Source organism: Seriola lalandi, unplaced genomic scaffold (assembly GCF_002814215.2).
Source record: "Seriola lalandi dorsalis isolate HSWRI2012SDOR001 ecotype SW California unplaced genomic scaffold, Sedor1 jcf7180002054566, whole genome shotgun sequence".
Classification (NCBI taxonomy): Eukaryota; Metazoa; Chordata; class Actinopteri; order Carangiformes; family Carangidae; genus Seriola; species Seriola lalandi.
The window spans coordinates 199,506-225,288 of NW_019525119.1; the positions used below are offsets into that span (position 1 = coordinate 199,506).

General features: G+C 39.8%; 3 protein-coding genes across 6 annotated transcripts in view; 2 read left to right on the forward strand and 1 right to left on the reverse strand.

The window, feature by feature from the left end:
- The first annotated feature begins 2 nt into the window (after nucleotides 1-2).
- On the forward strand, nucleotides 3-5,200 carry aldh9a1a.1 (aldehyde dehydrogenase 9 family, member A1a, tandem duplicate 1). Its single transcript, XM_023416534.2, has 12 exons — nucleotides 3-124; nucleotides 345-503; nucleotides 862-1,007; nucleotides 1,318-1,447; nucleotides 1,539-1,673; nucleotides 1,795-1,991; nucleotides 2,619-2,759; nucleotides 2,863-3,051; nucleotides 3,277-3,364; nucleotides 3,943-4,084; nucleotides 4,349-4,461; nucleotides 4,647-5,200. Exons 2-12 carry the CDS (start codon nucleotides 362-364, stop codon nucleotides 4,739-4,741), a joined length of 1,518 nt encoding a protein of 505 aa, XP_023272302.1. The 5' UTR covers nucleotides 3-124; nucleotides 345-361; the 3' UTR covers nucleotides 4,742-5,200.
- Nucleotides 5,201-5,948: 748 nt separating this feature from the next.
- Nucleotides 5,949-9,529, forward strand: med8 (mediator complex subunit 8). Of its 2 annotated transcripts, none has more exons than XM_023416543.2 (7): nucleotides 5,949-6,014; nucleotides 6,335-6,456; nucleotides 7,181-7,325; nucleotides 7,424-7,564; nucleotides 7,688-7,775; nucleotides 7,867-8,127; nucleotides 9,085-9,529. In XM_023416543.2, the coding sequence occupies exons 1-7, from the start codon at nucleotides 6,009-6,011 to the stop codon at nucleotides 9,153-9,155; spliced, it is 834 nt and encodes a 277-aa protein (XP_023272311.1). In that variant the 5' UTR covers nucleotides 5,949-6,008; the 3' UTR covers nucleotides 9,156-9,529. The 2 variants fall into 2 exon arrangements, with proteins under 2 accessions (XP_023272311.1, XP_023272312.1); XM_023416544.2 differs by having other exon boundaries at nucleotides 7,867-8,106.
- Nucleotides 9,530-18,646: 9,117 nt separating this feature from the next.
- The window catches only part of pbx1b (pre-B-cell leukemia homeobox 1b), a 59,483-nt gene continuing 52,346 nt past the window's right edge, over nucleotides 18,647-25,783 (reverse strand). For 2 of the 3 annotated variants that reach the window (XM_023416492.2, XM_023416491.2), the window contains exons 7-9: nucleotides 25,291-25,403; nucleotides 24,177-24,266; nucleotides 18,647-21,860 (exon numbers count right to left, since the gene is read on the reverse strand). In XM_023416492.2, coding sequence (XP_023272260.1) covers nucleotides 21,768-21,860; nucleotides 24,177-24,266; nucleotides 25,291-25,403 — 296 coding nt within the window. In that variant the 3' untranslated portion in view covers nucleotides 18,647-21,767. The remainder of the gene's footprint in view (nucleotides 21,861-24,176; nucleotides 24,267-25,290; nucleotides 25,404-25,783) is intronic. The other variant, XM_023416493.2, reaches the window with a different exon arrangement.

A 25,783-nucleotide genomic window follows, 5' to 3' on the forward strand; every position in this document is an offset into this window, starting at 1 on the left:
TTCAGCACTAAGGTATGATCCATGTGACGGAGGCGTGTCCTGTCTGGGAACAGGGGCGTTAAACATTCTTTGTATCTGACCTGTTGTTGATTTCAGTCACAGTCAGTCTGCACAGACTCTTACGGTAAGGCTGTAACTTCAGTCTCTGTGTGACACTGTATTTAAAATTACCTGTGTATACTCTCATCCACTGCTTTTTTTCCCTCACGTGGCAGTTTAGCTAAATGCTGCAAGATCGCCAATTAGCTAACGGCCAGAACGTGCGGTGTAGTTCACTTGTCCTAAATATTGTTCGGAATAGTCAGTTTCAAAATCTTTGCCACAATGCCCTTTGTTTTTTGCAGGTCCTCTCCGTCTGAAAATGTCCCATTCAATTCTCGACACCATGCCCGGAGCCTCGACAGGAACCGTGGTCGTCACAGATCATCTGAATTTCTGGGGTGGCAAACGAGTCAAACCGAGGCAGGAGACAAACGCCGAGCCCGTGTTTGAACCTGCGACTGGTAAATACAACTCATTGAAGTCTGGTTTAATAATTAATGCCTCTTATCATTAGTCTAATAATAATACTTGTGGAAAACTGTTAAGTCCGTAAAACGGTTATAGTTGTGTCTGTGCAGTGGACTCTCCATGAGGAAGTGCTTATTCTATTATATAATTAAAACCCTCCTACTTCAATGGTAGGAGGAACTATCATAACTAAGTTGAATTGAATGTAGTGGAAAAGGCAATCTGAAAACTATCCCTGCATTTATTAAGTTGATGTTATTTAATATAAAAATGTCACTATTATTCTGACCTTGTTGTATTTCGTCTTGGAGCTCAGCCAGGCTGTAACCTGTTAATGTTTGGTTTCTGCAGGCCGTGTCTTGTGTCAGATGGTACCCTGTGGGGCTGAGGAGGTGGACGAGGCCATAAAGAGCGCACATGCTGCCCAACTGAAATGGAGCAAGATGGCAGGCATGGAGAGGGCTCGGGTGATGCTGGAGGCGGCCCGTATTATCAGGGTGAGATAGTCCGCATGTTGTGTCATAGTGCGTGATTTCAGTGTGATGCAACACAAATTGGAGATGAATGTTGCAAGCATGCAATAAGAGAGTGGTTATTCATTAAAAGCATAAACTTCCCCCTCCCGCCACTGCTGTCCTACATTTGCACTAAGTAAACCTTTCTGTGTCCGTGTCGCCTCTTTGATTGTCATCCAGACAACGATTGCAACCTCAGTTTACCACTGCCATTACATAATCTTAAAGCTAATGCACAAGCAATGACACAGAGTTTTGCTTTAACTATTACCTATTATTCCAATAAAATTAGGAAAGAAGGGAGAAGATTGCAAAACTGGAAGTGATCAACAATGGCAAATCCATCACAGAAGCACTGGTGGATATTGACATTGCCTGGCAGTGCATTGAATACTATGCTGGCCTGGCTGGTACACTTGCAGGTGGGTGCACCAACATTTTTTTTTTTCTTTGTCAAAAAATTCTCCAAAATGTTTTAATACGTAAATGTTGGGTTGTGTTTTCATTGTGCAGGCCAACACGTCCAGCTTCCTGGGGGATCATTTGCTTACACCAGGAGGGAGCCCCTTGGTGTGTGTGTAGGAATCGGTGCGTGGAACTACCCCTTCCAGATCGCATCATGGAAGTCTGCTCCTGCTCTGGCATGTGGTGAGTTTGAGATCACTACTCCTGCCTGTTTATCCAGTAATCATGTGTTTCCTGTGTCTCTTAACCACGAACAGCTAAGTAGATTGTAACCTGCCATGTTAAATTTGTGTTGTGTTGTTAGGTAATGCCATGGTATTTAAGCCCTCTCCAATGACTCCTGTAACGGCCGTCATTCTGGCTGAGATCTACAAAGAGGCTGGGATGCCTGATGGGCTCTTCTGTGTGGTGCAAGGTGGAGCAGAGACTGGCACCCTGCTCTGCCACCACCCAATGGTGGCCAAAGTCTCCTTCACTGGCAGTGTGCCAACAGGCAAAAAGGTACAGAAAAAGCACTGTGATTTTAATAGTACACTGAAAACTGAATCAGACGGCCACATCTCCATTTACACTGAACTTAATTTAAATGACCATTTTATTTTAAGGACAATACTGGCGTGTCAGCATATTTAAACCAATTTACCTCAAATTATTTTCAGATTGCATTAAAACCGATTGATTTAGAAAAAATTAGATTATAGAATTAAATTTTAACTACCTTCCATATAGTCCAAGTAGTATTTATTCATTTCACTATCGCATGGAAATTGCCCTGGACAGACTTGAAACCCATAACAGTGAACATCAAATCTGCTTTTCATTATTGCCAGAGTTCCATTACCTTTGTGTAGTAATGCAGATGTGAGTGTACCTTGATGTGGAAAGTTTACACTCAGTTACCATGTAACAATAATATAGCTTTCTTCACAGTTGATGCAGATATTGTGTTCATTGTAATTGATAGTTTGACAGTTCAATATTTTTATAATGTGGTGAAATTAATAGAAAGCGGTGGATGCCTTGAAAGTGGGGAGAGCCATTTTAAAGTCAACTGAATAATAAAGGAATAAGAAAAAAAGTGCTTGTTCTTTGTCATAACACCTAAAACATTTTATTCCTTGCGCTCAGGTCATGGAAATGTCTTCGAAGGGGGTGAAGCAGGTGACTCTGGAGCTTGGAGGGAAATCTCCCCTGATTATTTTCAAAGACTGTGAGCTGGAGAACGCAGTGAAAGGAGCGCTCATGGCAAACTTCCTCACACAGGGACAGGTGAAACTGTTGCATCATTACATATGTATGATGTCAATATCGACCTAATCCAACACATTCTCTGTCAGCTCTTACAACGTTCAAATTTCTGTCTAAAATATAGGTTTGTTGCAATGGGACCAGAGTGTTTGTACAAAGAGAGATCATGCCCAAGTTCCTGGAAGAAGTGGTGAAGAGGACTAAGGTCATCCCTGTGGGTGACCCTTTGTTGGATGGCACCCGAATGGGAGCACTGATCAGCAAACCACATCTGGAGAAAGTGCTGGGATTTGTCAGTCAGGCCAAGAAAGAGGTGTGTTAATAATCTCTGATCATTAGATTAGAAGAAGCTGTAATGATCCCGGCGGGAAAAGGGAGCAGTTGTTGTGAGGCATTTATCTCAAAGTTAATCAGCTGTGATAGTGGCTCTAACGCTTTCACTTAACCACAAAGCAATTCTATTAAGTTAAGTTGTTTCTTTTCATTTACCCTTACATTGTTTCACATAATTATTTAACTAATACATCTGCTCCTCCAGGGTGCCAAAGTGCTTTGTGGAGGAGAGCCTTTTGTCCCCAGTGACCCCAAACTAAAAGGGGGCTACTTCATGTCACCCTGTGTACTTGGTAAGCGTTTTTGTATATTCTCCAATCTCTTTTTGATTTTTCTTCCAACACTACTGTGCCTCTGCACAACGTTTTTGTGTTGTCTGTCCATATTTATAAGATTGGTCTCAGTCCTGTAAACGTGAATGCCTTTAGAAAATTTCCTCAAATTTGGTTCACTTGGACTTAAGGATGAACTGATTTATATTTTGGAGGTTAAAGGTCAAGGTCACTGTGTCCTTACAAAAGATGCTTTTGGCCATAACTCAATAATTCATACTGACATGACTTAATATGTGTCTAATAGGATAAAATGAAGTGCGACATTTTATATCCAAACTGTCAAAGGTCAACTTCACTGTGACATCATAATGCTCTGCAAAAACATTTCTGGCCATTATTCAGTGTTGTAACTGAGGAAGGAGAGATTGTGACCATATATTTCCTGCAACTTGACTGGTTGGTGGAGGCATATAAACCACAAGGCTGTAATTCTAGTAATGTCACATGGTCTGTGTCTGTTTTGTTTTTCTTCCATCTGCATATTTTGTGTCCCTATATGCACCACACATCACATCAATTACTCACCCCCGGCACAGATAACTGCAGAGATGACATGACCTGTGTGAAAGAGGAGATTTTTGGCCCGGTCATGTCTGTCATGCCTTTCGAGACGGAGGAAGAAGTAATCAAGAGGGCCAACAACACCACCTTTGGATTGGCCTCTGGAGTCTTCACCAGGTCAGCTGAAGAGACACGGAGCATTTGAATTTGTGATTACTCAGCAGTCTGTTACAGCCTCTGACATACAGTGCTATTAGTTTGCTCTTGGAGATAATGAGATTATTGCATTCCGTTGGCTGCACTTCCAAATTTCCAAAAGGACACATTGTGCAAAATAGTCTCTTTGATTCGAGGGTAGATGAAGCAGCATTTTAACTTGCTGATCACGTTGCATGCAGACTATTGACTCTTTTTTCTTTTGTGCTTAAAATCTGTATGCAGGGACATTTCTCGAGCCCATCGTGTGGCTGAGAACTTAGAGGCAGGAACCTGCTTCATCAACAACTACAACATCAGCCCTGTGGAAGTGCCATTTGGTGGATACAAAATGTCAGGTAGGGTGTCGTAAGGTTAAAATGGTCAGAACACTTTTACACTTTTGTCATTGTACATGCAAAGGAAATGCATGCATAGTTTTACGTTTTATTGCAGCAAGAGACCTGAATTATCTTATTGAATGACATTGGGGTTAATCAATAAAAGATACAGTGCTCACATGATCTCTACTGTGTTTTACCAGGCTTTGGCAGAGAGAACGGCCAGGTGACAATCGAGTACTATTCCCAGCTGAAGACTGTGGTTGTGGAAATGGGAGATGTCGAGAGCCTCTTCTAAACTCCTCCCACCAAGTTTGCATTACTGTGCCAGAACTGTGTCTAAGAAACTACGCACTTCTCCCTACAATCATGTGATATGCACCAGATATAAACATGTGCATCTAGTACTCCTCTTTGCACTTCCTGTGATTGAATTACTCCTGCACGCACCAACATGTTGGTGTGAAACAAACATGGACAACGAACTGAAGACCAATTTCAGCTCTTACCTTTTCGCAATTCTCAGCACATGCTCCTTATTTAGCCCTGATGTCAAAATAACAGATTTTTAAAAAAAAGAAACATTTCTGGTGTGGATGTGGAAGAAGAACCAGAGGCCTAAGCTAAGTAATTTTTTGTGCAGGGCATTAGAAGAAAACAACTGTCAAACACAGCTGATCAGATTTTGTACTGTGTGCTTAACTTGAATATTATTTGACCACTACTTTGTATCAAAATAAAATATTTTAGAGGCAAACTCTCTGTTCCTGGTTGCTTGTTGCTTCTGAAGAAAAGTCAGTGATGGGCAGGGCACACTGGATTAATTATTACCACTTCTTTTGTAACGACTAAAAAACACATTAGTACTATGGGTGTATGATATTGACATTTTTACACATATCCAGTAGCAGATCATCTCCATGCTCAGTTTTACAAGCACACAGACAAACACTTGACATTATTACTGCATTATCACCACATATTGTATACCTATATTGTATCTGATGTTTGATTCAGATGTGCTAAGCCTTGGTCCCCTTATCAGTATTGTGCAGGTATTGATTAACAATTACTACCTGTCTGGTTTATTTTTTAATCCTCTACTGTTATTACCTGTACTGATTTATTAGTATTAGATAATAAAGTAATGTAGATAGGTATACATTAGTTTTTCACAAGCAGAAATTCTGTTCATACTTAACATTTTGTTAATTAGTATAACATTTTTAAACTTCCGTATTTTTGGAAATAAAAATACACTAGTATTGCTCATTCCAAAAATGATATGCTTAATTATATTAAAATATTATATGCTACTTTGGCCTTGTATTTCTGCAAGCTCCCACCGTTGTCACCAAAAGATTAATGCGCCCATGTGTCATATACTACTACTGTTTTTTGGTTCGTTTTTTCACGTGCGTGTATATTTCTGCGTAGTGGAAAGACAGTGTTAAGAGTACTGTTCCTAACTATACAACACGTGCTTTTATTTTGACAACAATAAACCGGAAGTGTTTGTGCCTTGACTGATTGAGAGCATTTCATCGTTAGCTTGTAGTTCGACAATGCAGGTAATGCTATTTTAACGTCACTATTTTGTCAATGACAGTAAGTTATTTTTATTTTATTATGTTATGAAACTGTTATATTCTTCAGTGTTTGTACTCGGGTACTGTGTTTCTGGTTTACTCATTTATATATAAAGTTAGCAGTAGCTAGCCCGCTAAATTAGATGGCGTTAGCGTTTTAGCTAGGTTAACATAACAATGAGGCTAATTTTAATGTAAAGTCAAAGTACCGACGCTGTAGACGACCCACAGAGTATTGTGTGCAGCGTGTAGTTGATGTATTTGGGTATGAGACTGAGCTTTTAGTTTTTTCTTTTCCACAGCAAAGAGAGGAGAAGCAGTTAGAAGCGTCGGTGGAGTCTCTCATTTCTCGGGTGGCTCACGTCAAAAACGCTCTTCACAGTTTCATTTATAAGCTGGAAAATGAATACGAAAGGTTAACATGGTGAGCAATGCATTTTTTTTTAACGTTGATAGACTTCTGTTTGTGCTTAAATGGAACTTTAAACTATATATACAAGTTTGCATCAGTTACTATTGACATGGTCAATGCTGTTCCTATGGTTAAATCAGTAACCCCATCAAGACTTCAGTGCATTTTCATAAGTGAGTAAATGTTGAGGCCTTGAGCATTTGTATTGAACATAAGTCATTCAAAATGAGCTGTAATTGAATGTCTCCATACCGTAGTCACAGTGCACGAAAAGCCGTAATTCACTTATTATGGAGCAGCTCTGGGATTTGTCTGTGGATAACATAAAATCTTCAGTGTGTCTCTCTGATCAAGAATGAATTGTGCTGTGATACATACACAATATCTGAATATTTGACAGATCTGTAATCGTTAAATTTATTGTTCATATATCATCTGCAGGAGGAAGTGTGGTGGAATATTATAAACTGCCTGCACTTTTTTAGGGAAGCTTTGTATTCTGCTCTTATGAAATGTCACATTAGTCTACTTAACTGTCTAATTTTCCAGGAAATATGCTACCATTAGCATTCCTTTGTCACTCAGCTTGCTTTACTTTAAGATGAACAAGTGAATATGTTTACAAATGCAACATTTGTTATGTCATCTTTTGTTATCAGAATTTGTTAAGAGGTTCTTTGTGGAGTTTTTTTTTTTCTTTTGGTCAAATGCTGTGATGTGTGTTTATGTCATTCAGGCCGTCTGTGTTGGACAACTTTGCTCTGCTATCTGGTCAGCTGAACACTATCAATAAGCTTCTCAAGAATGAGAAGACGCCATCCTTTCGCAACCAGGTTATAATACCTCTGCTTCTGTCACCGGACAGAGACGAAGATTTAGCAGTGAGTTTCTTAAACACTGAAAGCCAGTTACGTGACTATTTATTAGAGGCCTGTGTTGGAGGCCTGTCTGTTTATCACTGCTGCTTGTTCTCCATCAGAAACTCACAGAGCAGCGTGTTCCAGTGTTCAGCCATGAGATTGTACCAGACTACCTGCGGACCAAGCCTGATCCAGAGGTGGAGGAACAGGAGAAACAGCTGAGTGCAGACGCTGCACGTATTGGCCCTGAGGTGGCACAGGTCAGTTGGGTGTTGCACTAATTAAACATGATATGCTGTCTTACTCGTGAAGTAATTTTACTGTTGCTGCTGTATGAGTATTTTGCATTCTTAAACCCACCCCAGTAATATTTTTCACAACAGAAACAAATCCAGGCGTTGAACAAGCTGTGTTCCAATCTACTGGAGAAGCTGAACAATCCTCGTGATGACAGAGATGCGGAAAGTGCAAGTATGTTGCACTTTTACTGAATGGGTCCTTTGTTTTTAATTGTTTTGTAAATGCCCATATATTGACTTTTATGATTTTTTTTTTTTTCCAGCAATGAGACAAAACAAATCCTCTTTCAACCCTGCGGACACTAATGCACTGGTTGGAGCGGTTGCGTTTGGAAAGGGGCTTTCCAAATGCAGGCCTCCAGGTCCAGTTGCTCCTGGACACCCAGGACAAGGGCCCATGATGAGCGGAGGTCCAACCTTACAGCAGGTCACCATTGGTGGTGGTGGCAGTCAGCAAGCAGGTATGGGAGGACCTGTGGCTCCACAGCAGCAAGGACAGCCAGGTAGGAGACCTGGAGAGCTGGGTTAGTATTGCATTTCACTACTTACTTCTTATTTTTGCACTGCATTACACGGCTTTTGCTGCAAATACTGTAGCAGCCAAAGCAAAGGAAATATTGTGCTTTGTAGCATGAAAAGATATGTGTGGTAGGACAAGGACAAAAAATGCATACTATAATGTAACAATCCTGATTTGAAGAAATTAAGGAATGAGTTCATTTGTGGGCATCTCAACACTAAAACACAGCTGCTATGGGTGATGAGAGTGTAAACGGTGGTGGCAGTAGATAAATCTGTAAAAACTCATACACAATATTCCTGCTCTTCAGCTCCCTGTAATTCATGTTTTGAATTTCTCCATTTTAGGATCCGAATTAGTTTGAGGTGTAATTTTTATCTAAAATAATCTCATCAGGTTAAACAATTAATCCTGTTATGATTATACAGTAGTTAATACTTTATCATACGTGACATAATTTAAACAATTATTGTTTGCTAAACTAAACTAAATGGATCATTCTAACAAATAACATGTTATTCAGTCAGGATCAGAACAAATGTTTATGTGACACCCTGTATGTAGTGATGATGCTTAGGGAAGTCGTCTGACTTGACCTCAGCTTTTGTGTCACTCTGGTCTGGGCAGCAATGCCTCTCAAACTAACCCCATATTTCAAGGGAGCTATTTACTAATTTGCACAGCATATCAGAAATATTGTTGACATGTGCTGAGCTCTGTAGATTCCCGATGAGATATGTAAATGTCAAACACAACCTCCTGTGTTTTCATTATGTACGATTATATTGATAAAACTTTGAACTGTACAACCCTTTTGTTTTACATTTCACTCGTTTATTGCACCTTTTTAACTTTTTGTTGCTAATACACAATTGATTTTGCTTCCTTTTACGTAAACAGTTTGTGACAGTAACCTGTATTCATGTGTGTTTAGTGATCTCTCCCTGTTTTTCTTTCTCAGGAAAAATGCCAAGTAGCATCAAGACAAACATCAAATCTGCATCTGGTTCGATGCATCCCTACAACCGATGAGCCCCTTCCTTCCCATTTCTTTAACCTGCATTTTCTACATTTAAGACCCTCCTCTGGCAATGAATATTTACAGTACATACATGTCACCTTTGTATGCTGTTCTTTTCATGGAATGCACCAACTTCTAAGAAGTTGTTACTCTGCTCTCTCTAAAGCTGTTTCTGTGACATACAGTTTGCTCTGAGAAATTTCTCAAAGGTAAAGTTTTCCCCTTAGTGACTGTCATAGAGTCTATTTTATACCTCCATTATTTGATACTGAGCCACAGTGTTTGAGCCACTAGATGGCAGTATGTCATCATTTATTGGATCACAATGGCTTGTATTTGGAACTGTACTCATGACACTTTTTTAATAAAAGACGTGTTAAAAAGACTTCCAGCTTGTGTAATCAACACATTTCTGTCCATATTTAAATGATGTACTGTTAAGTCTGAACACAATTAGGATTCTGTTGGTCTGAATATTTGAGTAAAGTAATTCTGTACAACTAAATTGTGTTAGTGGTGTCAGTAAAGTCGTCAAAACTGTAACCTTGTTGTAATCGAGCATCAGCAGTGTCTTGCATCCCGAACATAGACGGAGCAGTTCCCATCAAATGACCATCACAGCATTTCAGACATGCACCATAATCTGACGTCTGTTCAGTATTTCTCCCAGTTTCTTCTCCTGCTTCTCTTTGCCCATTTTGCTGCAGTACCATAGGTGAGAATGATGAGGGTGGACATTGCTCTGTGTGGCCTGATAATGTCAAAGTGTTTAAGGGGGGAAATGAGGAAGTATCGGTGCTGACGTGTGAGAGGGGCCTCTCTCCACGCCGGCTCTCTCTGTCCACTCCAATCCCTGTCCTGCTGCACAGCACAGTGACCATGCTGCTGTCACAGCGTGCGGGCCCATGGCTGACCTACATACACCCTCTGTCCCCAAACAGGCAGACGTCTCGCTGTGTCAGCCACTATGGTCAGACGCTCTGCTGAGACAGCTCAAAGCTGCACAAGGTCACGCTTGTGTCCACAGATGAGGTCTAAATTATAAACAAAGACCTAACAGGCAACATCCTGCAAACCTCAGAAAACAGAGGGTGTACTGAGGATTCAGACAAACTATCACCCAAAGTTAAAGGATGATGCAGTTTTTACCTTTCAAGTACAAATAACACATAAGTGCACGCTAGAATTTAGATTTTCTAGATTCTTTGTTTTTTTTGTTTTTGCTTTACAGGCTTGGTTAAGAAAGGCTGCTCATCAGTGACTTTTGTCTTTATTTTCTATGTTGCATTTTCTCGGTGTAGCAATGAATTTGAAAAGAACAGCAATTCCACATAACAATAATGTAAGAGACAGAAATTAAAGCAGACATGATGCTCACTTTGATTGGTGTCAAGCAGTCTCTTAACGTTAATTTTCACAGTGAATTAAAATGAATGGGAACTATGTGTCTGCCCAGGTAGGAAAAAACAAGCCAAAACAAATATGTAAACGTCGTATACCATGTTGTATTCTTTGGATAACAGGCAGCAGAAGTGTGAAATGTGATTTGCAGTAAATGGCCTTAAATATGCAAAAGCACTAGTGTGTTGTTCAAAGAATTTTTATCTTTTACTAAGTGGGTCCACTGACATTGTCATTTAATGACAATGTTACATATAGGATTGAAGATATTTATAGTAATCAAAACAATCTATTATAGTTTAATTATATATAAATTGCTTCCTGGGTTGTAACCTACTGTAGATATAGTCTAAGGCACTTTACTGTTTTCTTTTCTGAAAACCTGGAACCGCAAAAGTGTAATTCCAGGCGTGACGTTCACATTCTCCTAAACCACAAGTGATGCTATATTGTAAACAATGCACTTGAGTACATTACATATATATGTGACACTAAGTTACCAAACCCCATCTGCTGATGAAGCCCACAAGATGTGGCTGAAAGCTCCAAATAAAACCAGCCAAACTGAACCTTGTGTTTTGTTTTGTTTTGTTTTGTTATGTTGAACAGTTTATTACTTCTTCTACTCTATTTTATTTGATCTCATGTTTAGTAACTTGTTGAGGCTATGTAGCAGATTTTTATCATTGAAATGTGTTTAGTATTAAATTCTCACATGAAAACAAAAAACTGCTACTATGGATCTAGTTATTATAAACCAAAAATAGTTTATGAATATACATTTAAATAACAGACTATGCCTAGTTGTGCCATGTTCCTGTCAATAGTAGCCTAATCCTCTTGACTGGAAATATGTTAGCTGGAAGTTGCTGGATGCGCTCTGTATGTTCTTTTTGCGTTCTGTTGAATTTCCAAGCTCCCACAATAAATATTCATGACATGTTCATAAATAATTTTCTGAACATCCATTCTGGTAAAAACTGTAAGAGCAGAGTAGATGCAGGCAGTGATTTAAATCACACTCCCCAGGGAGGCACATGTAGTAATGTCACACTATCACTGCCCTGACACCAGAGTCGTAGCAGCATCTGAACGTCTGACAGTTGTGTATCCTCTGGTTTATGCAATTAGAATATTAATTTACTCCTCATCATAAAACTAGCATGTTGCAGCTGGATCCAAATACCTTCCATTCATACTGCCCTGCAAAGCTAAAACATGAAACAGTAAATAATGTATATTATATTTAATCAAAAACAAATTGAGTTAAGACCTGAATCTGATCTGACTTTTGACATGACCTTAACAAATATTAACAAATATGTACCACAAAAAACAACAAACACTTAAAAAAGGAAAGAAAAGAAAAAAAATTATGCTTCAGTATCTTAGTGAATGAGTTATACCACATAAATAAGACAGGAGCTAAATGTTAATGGAGAACACCAGATAAACTACTGCTGCTAAAAGCTTACAAGCCTAGCTTAGCAGAGTAGCAGTAGGCTAAGAGCCATTTACAGCCTCTGACTCTGGTGAAATTCTCTTGAATTTATCTTTACATCATATTTTGAAATTCATCACATTAAAGACCAATTCGTTAATCTAATTGATTATTTATGGTAATTTATTATCATTAGATACTGCACAATTTCTGTGCCCATTAGATTGTCCATTGAGTGCAGTATCTAATTGTTTGTTTTTTTAGGTCCCATGTCAGCATGAGGTATAAAATGATCTTATTATTTATATATTACAGTTTGACAAAAACTCTTCAAACTTCAAAGCTTTATTTCTCAACTTCACTGTTTCTGCAGTTACTCTTCTGTCTCTGTCGGACACCTCCAGTCACACACACCATGAGGGGTCAGAAGTGTTTCACTGTTGTGAGCACAAAACCTGCCACAGGCCCATTCTGTAAAGAATAATATCTGAAACCTCTTTCTGTTTTGACTCTTAATTTGAATATTAATTTGAATTCATAAATCAAGGTTGTGTGTGAGATAAAGATAGAGGTGGTGTAGTAACATTCAGTGCATTCAGCCAGACTCACTGTATAAATAGTGGATAATGGGAAAACTCAATATGACAGCTGCCTCCTAAATTACAATATACAGTATATAGCAGGGTACATAGAGCAGGGGTAACTGGGCAGTTCATACCGGACATAAATCCATCCTGACAACATAATCAGCATATCTTTTTAAAAGACAGGATTTCCCTCTGAAGCGACACACTACAGTGGCCAAATATGTGAAATGACTTCCTGTCCAGAAATGAAGCAAAAACATTTAAAAAGATGAAAAACACAGACTACAAACCCAAAACAAATTAGCTCACAGCTGCATGAGAATCGACATGAATGATCCCACTTTTGTTGTTGGATGCGAGTGCGATAATTATTGCAACAGCACTGTATCCAAATGTCCTTGATCATCAGTGCAAAATAATTTTTTTTGTTTCATTTTTGATCCATGTTTTGGAGAGATAACTTTCTCATTTCTTTAATAAGAGCAATTCCTGGCACAGTTTTAAAGGTTTTTTTCCCCCATAATTGAAGAACATGATAAGGTCCATATCTTGCTCATTATGGAAGCTTTAGGCAAATATAAAGAAACACTTTACAGCCTTAAACTCCCACACCCCTAATGCTCAAATATACTGCAGCTTCTAATTCAAATGTTCCATGGTTGAAATAACTTGAAAGGCTAAGATGACACACACTGATCTGTGAAATCTTTTCCAAATGTCTTCTTTATGAAAGTTGGGATCAGAGGAATTCATTAAAGATCTGTGGGTGGCATAGGCAATATGAAACTGAAGCTTTCCAGCGGCAAGTCTTTGCCAAACTGAACAGTTTCCAAATTCAGAAATCTGCAACACTGACTGGAACACACCCACAGTCACTAATTACTTGACCCTATTCCTGCAGAAGCTTTTTGTCTGTTGAGTTTGACTTTTTTTTTTTTTTGTGAGTAACGTGATTCACACAGGATCTGTGAGTGGATAGGAAGACTTGTTTTATCATATTAATGCAGAGGGCTTCCTTGAGACAAAGCCTCTCCATTATGTTGTGCCCCTCAGACCTCAGACCTTGCATCATCTGCTTCAGTAGCCCTTCCCTCGGGCACATGTGTGTAACCTTGTTGTGTGTGTATCATGCTGGCAGGCGTTGATGTAACTGATGCACATTATGCGTTGTGAATAACGCCAGTCTTTTTATGAGTCTTGTTATTGTTATTGATATAATGTGAGCCCGGAGCCGACTGTGCAGTATGTGCCACATGCATTGTGGACTGGTTGAGGATGATTGATTTGAAACTCCAGTGATGAGAAGGTTCAGTTGCACTAAATCAATAAGGATCAGGTCAAGAAGACGTACGTATGTGCTTTTGTCTTTTCCACGTATTACTGTCTGGAGCTTTGATCATCGCAGTGAGAGGTCTGATGGTTGTGTTTGCTTTTTTGCCAATTTGAATTTTTTCCCACTTTGCAAAAATCGCAATGAAGACTTTTACGAATCTAAAGTGAAACTCAAATCTAGACAAAAATCTCAATTATTTGTTTGTGTTTAGTTTCGAAATAGAAATGATGATGACGTTCTCTCTCGTGAAAGTGTTATTTAATTTGTAGTATTTGTAGTTTTGTGTACTGCAGTTTTGAGCGGTACCAACACTTCCTGTTTTTCACAACTACGGCCGGATTAACCCACTAGGGGGCACTAAATGTGCCAAAGTTACCACAATTCACCCTCAAGGGAGCATGAGCGTCTACCAAATATCACAGCATCAGTGCAACGGCGCTAGAGGAAAAGTCAGGGGATCAACACAGTCATTGTAGGCTCATCCTCTGGGGACCATGGATGTCAGGGTTAGTCCAACACTAGCATCCATATATCCATATATATAAATATATATTGAAACACATCACTCATATTCAGTACACTGTTGACAGGACTTTAGCCAGAGAACCAAACTCATTTTAAACGATGAGAACATTTGTTCTCTGTGGGCAAATTTGTTTATTCATTTACTGTTCCACTATATCTAATGCTAATTCTATCTCCCTTAAGTCTGTCAAAGCCTTTTCTACACCGTCAGGTATGTTATTCTCATGGAGGACAGGCCTCTGCACTAATTTATTTTATTTCATTTTTTTTGACAAAAGACAGACCAACTCTAAGACAAAAATATATCAGAATCAGTGTCAGAAACCCCAACGTGTTGAATAATCTATGTGTGTGATTGTAGAACGTAATCTCTTCCGCATGTCATTAAATGTTACTGACAAACAGGAATATTATATAAATGAATAAAAAATGATTAAATAAAGGACATGACCTAAGTGTCCCCAGTGTTAACTATGGCCCCACTTTGAGTTGTCACAGTAGTAAAAGCACAAGTGTTAATAATAACATTAAATGATGCCTCTGTTCTATTTAAAGGTTAGGAAATGAAGCAGTCAATCAAGTTAACGTGATTTACTAAATGGATTTCCACTCTAATCAACAATTATATAACAAATATGACAGATGTAAACATACAAGAGAAAATATAAGATCAGTTACATCTTTCGTAGCAAGAGTGGCGCCATCTTGCATTACGATAACCTGTGACGTCACGGGGTTGGTTGGCTTGGCGGTTGAGACAGTGAAATAGTTGAAGATAGTGAAAGGATGGAGACTGAGGAGCCACAGGACAGGAGAAAACAAAAGGGAGGCCACTATTGTATCGCTCCTGGATGTAAAAAATGAGTTTTACAGAGTTAAAGCCAAGGACAAAACTGTCCATTTTCGAGTGCCGCTGAAATGAAGAGCAGTCCTGCTGCGCTGGTTGGCGGCACTGAAGAGAGAGAGCCCACCGATGGGCACTGACTCCAGGGTTTGCAGTGAACATTTTTTGGATGAAGATTACCTAGAGGACAAGATCTTTGAGTCGGGCAAACTAGTTGTTCAATTTCACCGCCTATAATATGTACTCTACTGACCGGCCTACATACTCTGACAACAGCGGTACAGAGGCATCAGTCCGCCGTAGGGAAAGGGCGCTAAACCGCGCTAGCCAGGCAGGGAACAGACAGGTAGGGCATTTAGCAACCCACAGAAGTCGGCAGGTACTGGTATCTGTTTGAGATGAACATCATCATCGACTGCAATAAAGTTCCACAAAGTCTCTGTGAGAGTCTCTCTAGCTCTCACTGAACACTTCTTTCACTCCAAACAGCAGCACTCATGAACACCTGATGTCCCCTCACCCTGACACACAGTCCGACGCACGTCACCTAGCTTAAAGATTTCCATAGCATCTCTGCAGCATGAACTGATGAGAGTTGGGCTGTACAATATAGCAGCCCAAATTTCTGTCAGAAATTAAAACCACAACCATTAAAAATACTCGGGCCTGAAAGTATTCACCTAAAACTCACGTCATTCCACACCATACATGGTACGTCCCTCAGCAAGAGGTCACAGCTGATACAAACTTTGTAAGAAATATTTCTTACCGTGACTCCGTTTCCAACAGTCGGTAACTTCAGACTCTCCAAACTTTATACTCCAAACGTTATAATCCACATACGTTATCTTCCTCACCATTATCTTGTTTCTTCTTGCAATGCATGCAATAAAGTTTTTTTGCTAGCTTTTCCTTCACGTGGCCCGACTGCCGAAAAGCCGTCACACACGTATAGTGGGAAATTAAAAAAAAAATATCGTACCCACCACGAACCAACGTAAACGCACAATAATTAACTTTTGGAGCAATCCTTACTTTTTTCAACCTAAAGTTTCTGACCGTCCATCCGGGAAACCGCTGGAGACCTGACTTGTTTTTGTTTTTGTTTTAACCACACCGGAATTGGCTCGCAACAAAATAAGCATTTTTGATTGGCCGATGTCCGCTCCGCCTGCTCGCTGCTGCACTGGTTTTATTCATGACCAACAAGACCATAACAATAATAAATCAGCGATATGAACCAATGGTAGCGACAATAGGCAAAATAATATATTTATGCATAAGGAAATGTTTCGCCTTTTACTGAAATTTATGTATTTTAGATACTATGCAAATTGTACTGGAGCCCTCTTTTGGTCCTGGACTGCAGTAACGCCACTTCATGACAGATGACTATAAAAACTAGTTCTAGTAACTATGTACCTATGGATGGGTTAGGGTTAGACAGAGAGATAGATAACATTATTAATCCCGTCGTCCTCCATTTCCAGTCGGTTCAGAAATGCTTTACTGTCTTCACTGGCCAAAGCACCCAACCAACCCCGTTACGTATGCAATGACGTCACACCAAAATGGCTGCTCGCTAGTTAGCTAGCAATTAGAAATTACGAAAATAAATTAGTCATTATTGTGGTTTTCACAATTTTTAATATCAGATTTTAGGCAAGGTGGTTTTCCTAATAAATTTCTTCACTACCAGTGCCAAAAACGTGCATGTTTCATTTCCGCTTTAAGTGTCCCAGTAATTCAATACGAGGACCCTGAAACTGAAGAAGCTAAATGGAATTATTCAATTTATCATTTCCAGCTTTGGTTTTCATGCGGTGACTTTTCAAAATGTTTCCTGTGAAAAATGTCTATAAGCAAAAACTGGGGGAAAAAAATCTTGTTTTGTGTTGGTGAAATGAGTGAAGCTACATTATATATACCTCTGAGATGAATGGGGCAACATGGAAACAAATATTTTATTAGAGATTTTTAATTTGAAGGCTTAGCTGTCTTAAATATATTCCTGAATATTAATTTAACTGTTATTTTTAAACCAATCAGCATTGATTTGTTTAGTTTTTTTACACATCTAGATTACTTATAGGCTAACTGTTATTTCAATAGCATTTACATGACTATATTTCGACATGAAAGAGGTGCTAATAACGTGTTAAAATATAGTCATAAAAATGCATCCATTATGTGCGCCCTTGACACCTAAAAACCTCCGCTTTCCAACCAAAGTAAACCCAGTTTTAACCTAGATACTGAGGCGTCTTTTGACTTGCAAATCATCAAACTGATGCTTGCACTTCTCGTAGCAGATCAAAATATTAACTCCTGCCAGCTGACTCTTATTTAAAGAAAATTTGAGGCAGTTAAATGTTAGCAAACGCCAGGAAAAGATAATATTGTGAATTTCCCAGGCAGCATTTCATTACTGTTACATTAGGTGTTGGGTAACACACCGCTTCTGATTGGAGTTTCATCTTTTCACGGTGCAAAATGGATAATGATCAGTGCCATTTGTCACGGTGCAGCATGTGATCCAGCCTGTTTGTTAAAGGAATCAGGAATTCAAAGGAACGTACACTGATTTTACTCAGAATGGGATTTACACCTTTTCATCATGTAATGACTGAATCAGTCTCACAATGGCTTTTGGTTTGCAGGAGCACATGAATAAATTATACACGTCCAGCACTTCTTACCTTTCATTTCTCAAACAGTGGCTGGAAGAAGCCCTTTGATAGAAACAAGGAGGCTTCTCCATGTAATTACATTTGATCGTGTTTGCATATGTCACTCCCACAGTCTCTGTCATGCTCTCTGATTTTGGACGCTCCTGGGAACCTCTTCCTAATCCACAAGTTAATGTTTCAGCCTCTTCCTCCTTTTTTTTTTTTCCAAGCGGAGGGATGAATCGGAGGAGCAGAATCAGACATCCTGTCTGGTTTATCTGGAGGAGAGAGATAAGTGTGGATTCCGCCTCTTTCAGGGAACGCACATTAACCATGCCTCGGAGGGAGCGCTGGGTGTGGGGAAGGGGAGGGGAGGGGTGGAGGAGGTATCTGTCTGCTGGGAGCGCACAGCTTTCACTCACTTCGAAAACTGTGAAAATGTCCCCTTCACACCCTCGGCAGCTCGGCCGAGCTCCGGCGTTCTGTTAGTGGTGATAGAAAGCCTGCGTGCCATAGCATAGTTGGAAGTGAGATGTGCAATGTTATCCAGAGGTGTTGGATTGACAACTCTACAACGTGTAAACTTGTATCCTACAGTGACTCCTGACCCTGACCCTGTTACAAAAGTCTGGGGGAGAAACCGCACACAAGTTTGTGGTGGGAACATGAAACTTGACATGAAAAATGACAAAAAAACTGCAATTTATGCAACAAAAGAAACTATTTATTTGGGATACGCATTGCCAGTACAAATTAAGAGACCATAAAACCTACACCTTTCAGCTATTTTTCTCCACAGAAAACAGGTTTGGAATTGGAATTAAAAAGACAATAGTTTTCCGTTTGATATCTTTTTTTACATACGCAGAGATCTTAAAAGTTAAAACCTGTCAAGAAAAAGGCTCCACGATTTCACTCTGAAATCCTTATAAAAAAGAAGTTAACATTCAAAACACTGCAGTACGTTATTTTATTGAAGAACAAAAAGACATGCAACAAATAAAACATTTTATGTTTTACAAATTGTTCATTTTTCTTTTCATGTCTCTTTTCCTTTTATATTCAAAAACTAAAAAGCATCATTACATGAAGCTTCGATAATATTTGACAGGCAATGTGAAAAGTAGAGTTAAGCCTTTTTTTTAAGGGGTGCAAAAACAATCCTTGTGTTTTGCCTTGCATGGCTGGTGCTGTCAATTCACTCCAATGACTTCTGAAGACACGACTGAGGCAGGGTCTGTGTATCACTTCAATGGTGCTCGGCCCCTCGGCTGTAATACTGAGCAGGTGAGCTGGGGTGGGGTCGGGGGGGAGCCACTCTGAATGATCCAAATGAGTTTGTTTGGGATAATCATGCTGTGGTTGACTTCCACACTGTAGCTCTGAAACATCCATGATTTCATACATGTGTAATAAATACAAACACGCTGACGACTGCTAAAAAACTCCTGTGTGTGTCCTGCTGTTTTGTGACCGGCTGGGATCTCGGGACTGAATTTTATTTTCTGTAAGCGTTCAGTTGAGCTAAAAACAATGCCAGAGGGCAATGTTAACACTAACTTTTCACGTCACCTTCATTTGGACAGTAGCTATCTTCCAATAGGAACTCCATCAGGCTGCGATAAAATAGCTACTGTCCAAATCCAAAGATGTAAAAAAAGAGTAAAGGTGCATATCTACATACTGTATATAGAGCATTCTTGAGCTAATTCACATATAATGGTAGCATAAAAAAAGAAACATAGTCCTGTAGCAAAGCAAAAATAATATGAAAACAAAAACAAAAACAAAAAAGATGAGTTATTCACAAAATGGAGACATAAAAATATATCCAAACATCATCTGGATTTGTGTGCCATCAGGGTATTTTTTCCACTTAATTTATATAAACACTAATGTATTCTGACTGCATTTTTTTTTGGCTTTGAATACAGAGTACTCGAGCATTATGAGTTGCTCACCAGTACCGTAGATAATAAAATCCTATGAAAAGAGGAAAAAGAATATGTTGATAAAGCTGATCCCAATGTAAGAGGATAAAAATTCTGCCTTTTTTTTGGTATCAAAGTATGTAAATGCTGATATCTCATGATGGACTATTGTAATCATGTATACATGTTCGACCACATACTATACTGTACATACAACAAAAGTCACAAATCTAATTTCACATTTTGGATTGGTTTGTGTCGATGGATGTGGTGTTTTTTTAGTGTCATTTTAAAAGAAAGCAAAAAAAAAAAAAGTGTTGTTCTATTTCACATGTTCTCTCCGATGTTATCAGAGAACAGGGGTTACAGGATAAGTAACCTCAAGTGGTTCGGCTCTGAATGCATATGGGGATATATTTGTGACTCAACTCTGAGCGTGCGATGGGAGCAAAAATATTTTTGGCTCGCACGTGACGTATATTTTGTAGAAAAATTCTCATGATGAAGAATAATTTGATATGAACGAACTAAAAAAATTTCTATTGTGTTCGTAAATGTCCCGTCGCATTCTCAGGATTAAGACACAAATGTATTTTTCCATGAATGAAAAGTGAGTGTTAAGTCAGACAAAAGACATACAGTGTGTTAAATCCCAATGACATGATACCTTAAAATCAGAATTACAATTTTTTGTTTTGGATTTGGTTACCAGCAGTATTTGGCTATATTGACCTCAATGATACACACTGACGATGTCTGATAATGTACACTGTTTCTTCCATATATGACTACTATAGCTCTATCTTAAAATTTCCTCTGTGTTGTTTTCTCTCCGACATTTACAAATGTTACCCTTTGAGTTCAATCATTAGGTGTTATTGTGCTTTATTTCATAGTGACGTGCTATAACCGCTGCTAACGTTGTCACTGATTAAGTGTTTCAGATCAATTTTTCTTTGAATATTGTTGATGCGTCCAATGCGTGTGTGTGTGTGTGTGTGTGACAGAACTACGACCGCCTTTGTGAGTCGCACTCAATTTGTTAATTGCTTGTGTAAAAACTGTGAATTCTTTGCGTTTCTGTGCTGCATATAAGCAGAAAAACCTACGGCTCCGGCAATAAAATATAAAATGCCTTATATGTCACTGTCTGTTGTAGAAGTTCTGAGTACAAACTATATATATTGAGGCTGAATACTTGGATATTACCTGACTAATATTACTGGACTAACATATTAATACCTCACGAAGTATGGCATGAAAAATGTAAGGACATGACAGAAAAACATGTGATGTAACAATATCAAAATTCACCTCCAGGGTTGAACTTTGGCACTATAGATCAACAAAAAAGTCTGTGAGTACAAATAAAGACAGAGGTATAAATGACAGGGCATGGTGTGGTGTACAGTTAAATTCTAATCATTATAAAAATTCGTAAAACCGAAGCATTTGAAATGTTGTTTGCTCTGTTTGTTATTTCGAATAGAGGTAGTGTGAAAGCATTTCAATTTACAAGACGTGGGGCAATATGCTGCTAACTGTGTCTAAGGTGTGAATATATAATGTAAGAGAAATACAATGAGGCAACATGGACACTGAGTGGAAACTGTACAAACTGTGAGTGTGGATATGAGTCCCCTACGCAGACTGCTATTGGTGCGGTGGTGGTCCAAATAGGAAAAGTGAAATTTTTGTCCGTAATGGTGAAAATGTCACCCCCGGACCCCCAAAAAATGTCTCCCGCAGTGCGACTACATACAGTACGTCGCGTTCAGTCCCGGTGGGGTCAGGGGTTAAGTTTTGGGAGATATGGCTGGGGGGAGGGGGGGTGCAGTGGCGGAGTAAGGAAGGAAGCAAGGACGGAGGAGTGAAGGGGGGCGGGTGGAGGATCAGTTGGAGGTGTCAGAGTGAACGCTTCCGGGTCCTTCTGTAGGTGAAGTCACTGATGAGGGGGTTGGAGCATCTTGCCAGCCGCCGTTTGCCTGAGAGAAAATAATATAGAGAAACAGAAAAGGGGGGAAAGGGGAAGGGGGGGTTGAGTCTGTTGCTTTCATATTCATTACTCAATGCAGCTGGGTCAAAGACAGAGAGGTACAATGAATGGAAGTCCTGAGGGCAAGGTAGTGTATGAACGCAACCTGAAATGCTGGGACACTATTCACCATACAGTTGCACACAGCCTTAAGCCATACAGCCTCCTGGAATGGAGGAAAAGCTAACCTAACTCAAATTACGGCTAATATTTCAGAATAAGACTGACATAAAATAAATAAAATCATGTTTTCAACTGAGCAGAAAGGGAGTGAATTAGTCCGTACCCCATCATACACTGAACACTCAAATTCATTTAATGAAGAAAACACACAAGAAAAGGCAAGTTGTACAAGATTTTTCCTGTCACTGTCATTCGGAAATAATACGAATAATATGTAAATTGTGTGAAAAGACCTCTGAAACAAAACAAGTCCAATCAATGTCATGTGCACTAATTATGACCCTGACAGCTGGAATTAACATACAAGAGCTGTGGAGGGCCGTTCCACTGCCACAGACAGGCCTGTTAAAGAGCATTTAGGATATTAATAGTAAATTTAAAACCATCAGGAAAACTGAAAATGGTACTTGACACCCTTTCATTTGAAAGCCTGTTATTCAAGGCAGCAGACAGTGGAGTGTAATCAAAAGTGGAGAGGTCAGATTGTAGAATGTCTCACTTTGGTGACGCTGTCTGTCTCAAAATTGTAATTACGGCTGTAATCATCCACAGCATACATTATGTATCTGCTCAGTCACTATCCAGTCTTTTTTTTTTTTTATATTCATTTAATTTTTAAATTCAGATAAGTTGTCGTCCTTTAACTGTCTCATATGTTCAGCTCCTCATTCATAAAATCTGTCTTTGGATGTTTGAAAAATTGTTTTCTTGGACACAAGGTGTGCATGTATTAAGTGAACAACAAATATCTAACACAGAAATTTCCTTTTAAACAAACGAACAAAAAAAAACCCAAAACGTGTCATTCTTGTATTGTCTAATAGGATCTCCTCTGTGCTGAGATTTTTGGGACCTAAATCAGGACACTAAAGGTCAAAGAACCCTCATGAAATATAGTGTACACTATAAACCACCATTTTCAAAAATATTTTATCAAACAAAACTGCAGTGCACACATTGTAGTAAAAACGACAAGCGAAGAGGCAAATATTCCAAACTTCCTTGCCTTAGCTACATAAATCACAGGCAAACAGCCTGGAAGACAGATATCCTGCTCTTACATTATGCATTGCAGGGCTTCTTTATAGGGTATAAAAGTGAATAACACAGCATATTGTGGCAGTGTAAGATGTGGTAGAGCAAGCAGGCGTCCAAGGAGAACCGTATCCGTGAGGTCAAAGGACTGAGAAAGAACAGGGCCTGAATACGTTAGTGGCCTCTCAGGGTTAGCACAGCTGGCTGTGGGATGTGCTCGGAGCAGCCAGGAAGCCTATTTGAATACACATACATGTTTTTATATGGGAGACATTTCATCTGATTATCATATGGCCACTGAGGCACGACGACGACAGCGGAGGAACCCAGCCGCGGCTGTGACCGTCCTCGTCCTCTCAGCGCGACTCGCTGTCAGGGCCATTAGTGTGGCAGGAACATGATCTGAGCAATGCGCTTGGATTGCTGTCCCAAGTCCACACTCTGCTCTCCTTGTGTCTGTCTTATCGATTTTCCCCTTTACGACACGGCTTGTCGCTGTGAATTTCCCTACTGTTTGCAGCCGCCAGCTAGCAACCCCCCCCCCCACAACCCCCACTTCTATACCTGAACTCTGCTGCAAAATAAGACAAACATGAGGGGAACACACCCCTATGGCACACGAGCAGTTGTTTCCAGCAGTGTGAGGTTTTATTTTTAGCGGCACAGCAGCGTTGTCTCCTGGGAGGCTTTAATGGGAGCCTCTGGCCCCAGGACTGCTAATCACGGGTCAGATGGTCAGAGGGATTTAAAGTCCAGTACAGGAGGTGTCACCTGTTTGTGCAGTTTGCTCACGGCTGACCATACGTGGCTGCAGGTGCTAGGCCAGACCTGATTATACATGACAGGCTCAGACGGTGGCTCTGCATGTGCGTGGCCAGCCCCATGCCTGCGTACGCTGGGCAGCGTGCTGCCCGTGGCGCAAGTGATACAGAACCAATCAACTACGTGATCAGAGCCGAGCAGAGACAAGTCCGACTAAGTGGCATTCTGAGCCCTTTGGCTTTGAAATAATTGGTACGGAGAGAAAGAAGGAAAAAAAAATCCTTACATTGATGCCCTGCGGACTGTACATCTGGTTGGCTGTGAGTCCTTCACTGTATCCGCCTGTCTGACTGATAACATGGCGAAGGGTATCCACCTGAAACATTCAGAAACAACAAACAAAGCAAGGTCAGAGTCAACTCAAGAGATGAACAAGAGAAAAGAGAGAGGGATGACAAGACAACAAGAGAGACAACAAGAACATATTTCTGCAAGTATATCCTTGGAGGAAAAGGTCCAATCAAACAGAAAGGAAATTTAGGAAAAAAAAAAGTTCTGCTTCTTGCTGGTTGAGATAAAAACATATTCACATGGTGAAATCACAAGACAAATATTCTGCCCTTGAGACTGTGAAGAGGCTCTATATTGGGGCCTGTACAAACCTGTATAGTCCTTTTTCACAACAGACATTTTGACTTGTCATACCAGAAAAAGATTTCAGACTGTAGGGTTGATTCCCTTTTGTGGGATGTAGAAGCACTGCAATGGGAGTGTGCCATTTTTTTTATAAGAAAAGAAGTGGAATCTGTTTCATCTGGCAACAATAAACAAACAGGAGCGCTTTTGTGCTAGCAAGGCTAAAAATATTTAGGTTAGCAAGACATTCAGAAACAGCAAAATGAAATGTTAAGTACTTCACTTATCAAGCAAACATGTCGGAAAAAGCTGAAATCGAGAAATCATGATGCTGAATGCATGCAGTGTTGGCAAAAAAAAAAAAAAAGAAAATAGGAAATCTCGCATAAATTAGCTTCACTTATGGGTTACATTTGTAGCAATGTATTAACAAGTAAAACCAGATACTCACAAACATATCGCTCTATTATTAGCTGATTGGACGGAATTAGAATTAATGTTGGGTTTTTATTTTTTAGGATTTGCAGCCATTCTGTCACACTGTAGTTCGTTCCACCAAGCTAACGCTAATATGTCATATCTGTCAGAATTTTCTTTTATTTTAGGCTAGCATTTTTTCCCAATTACTGCCTGGACAGTCTAAACTGAATGTGGCATTTGTCTAATTACTTTCATTAGTTACACCTGTATATGACAAAAAGTCAGTCTAGAAAAAGGTAGTGGGCCTGTCCCTGTAGTATCATCCGTGCTGCTCAGGGCCCTACCTGTGACTGCACGTTGGCTCCCACCTGAGCCCCCTGGTACGAGTCCCCATTGAGAGACTGCACGCTCATGAACAAGTCCCCGGAGTTTGACATGTTAAAAGAGCCAGCAGAACCTGAAAGGAGAGAGGGAGCAGTCGAATCACAGAGAGACAGAGAGCAAGCAGGGTAAGCAAGTTGGCCCGTCGAGGCAATAGCCTGGAGGAGCACCATGCAGTTAGCTAGCAGCCAGAAAGGCAGTTAGATCAGAGGAACGGACTTAGATGGAACTAATGGACACAGAAGAGGACAGAAAAGCTGCAGCTGTAACCCGACATAAGAGGTGTTTGTGTCGAGTATAAGTTTTTACCAGCAAACATACAAATAAGGAAGTAGACTATTAATGGATAAATCTAAAACCCGGAAAAGGAACGGAGAAAGAAAGTCCAACATTACGAGAAATGCACCTGCCTGCTGTCTTATCCAGAGTCAAACACAATTTCATGTCAGAGTCAAG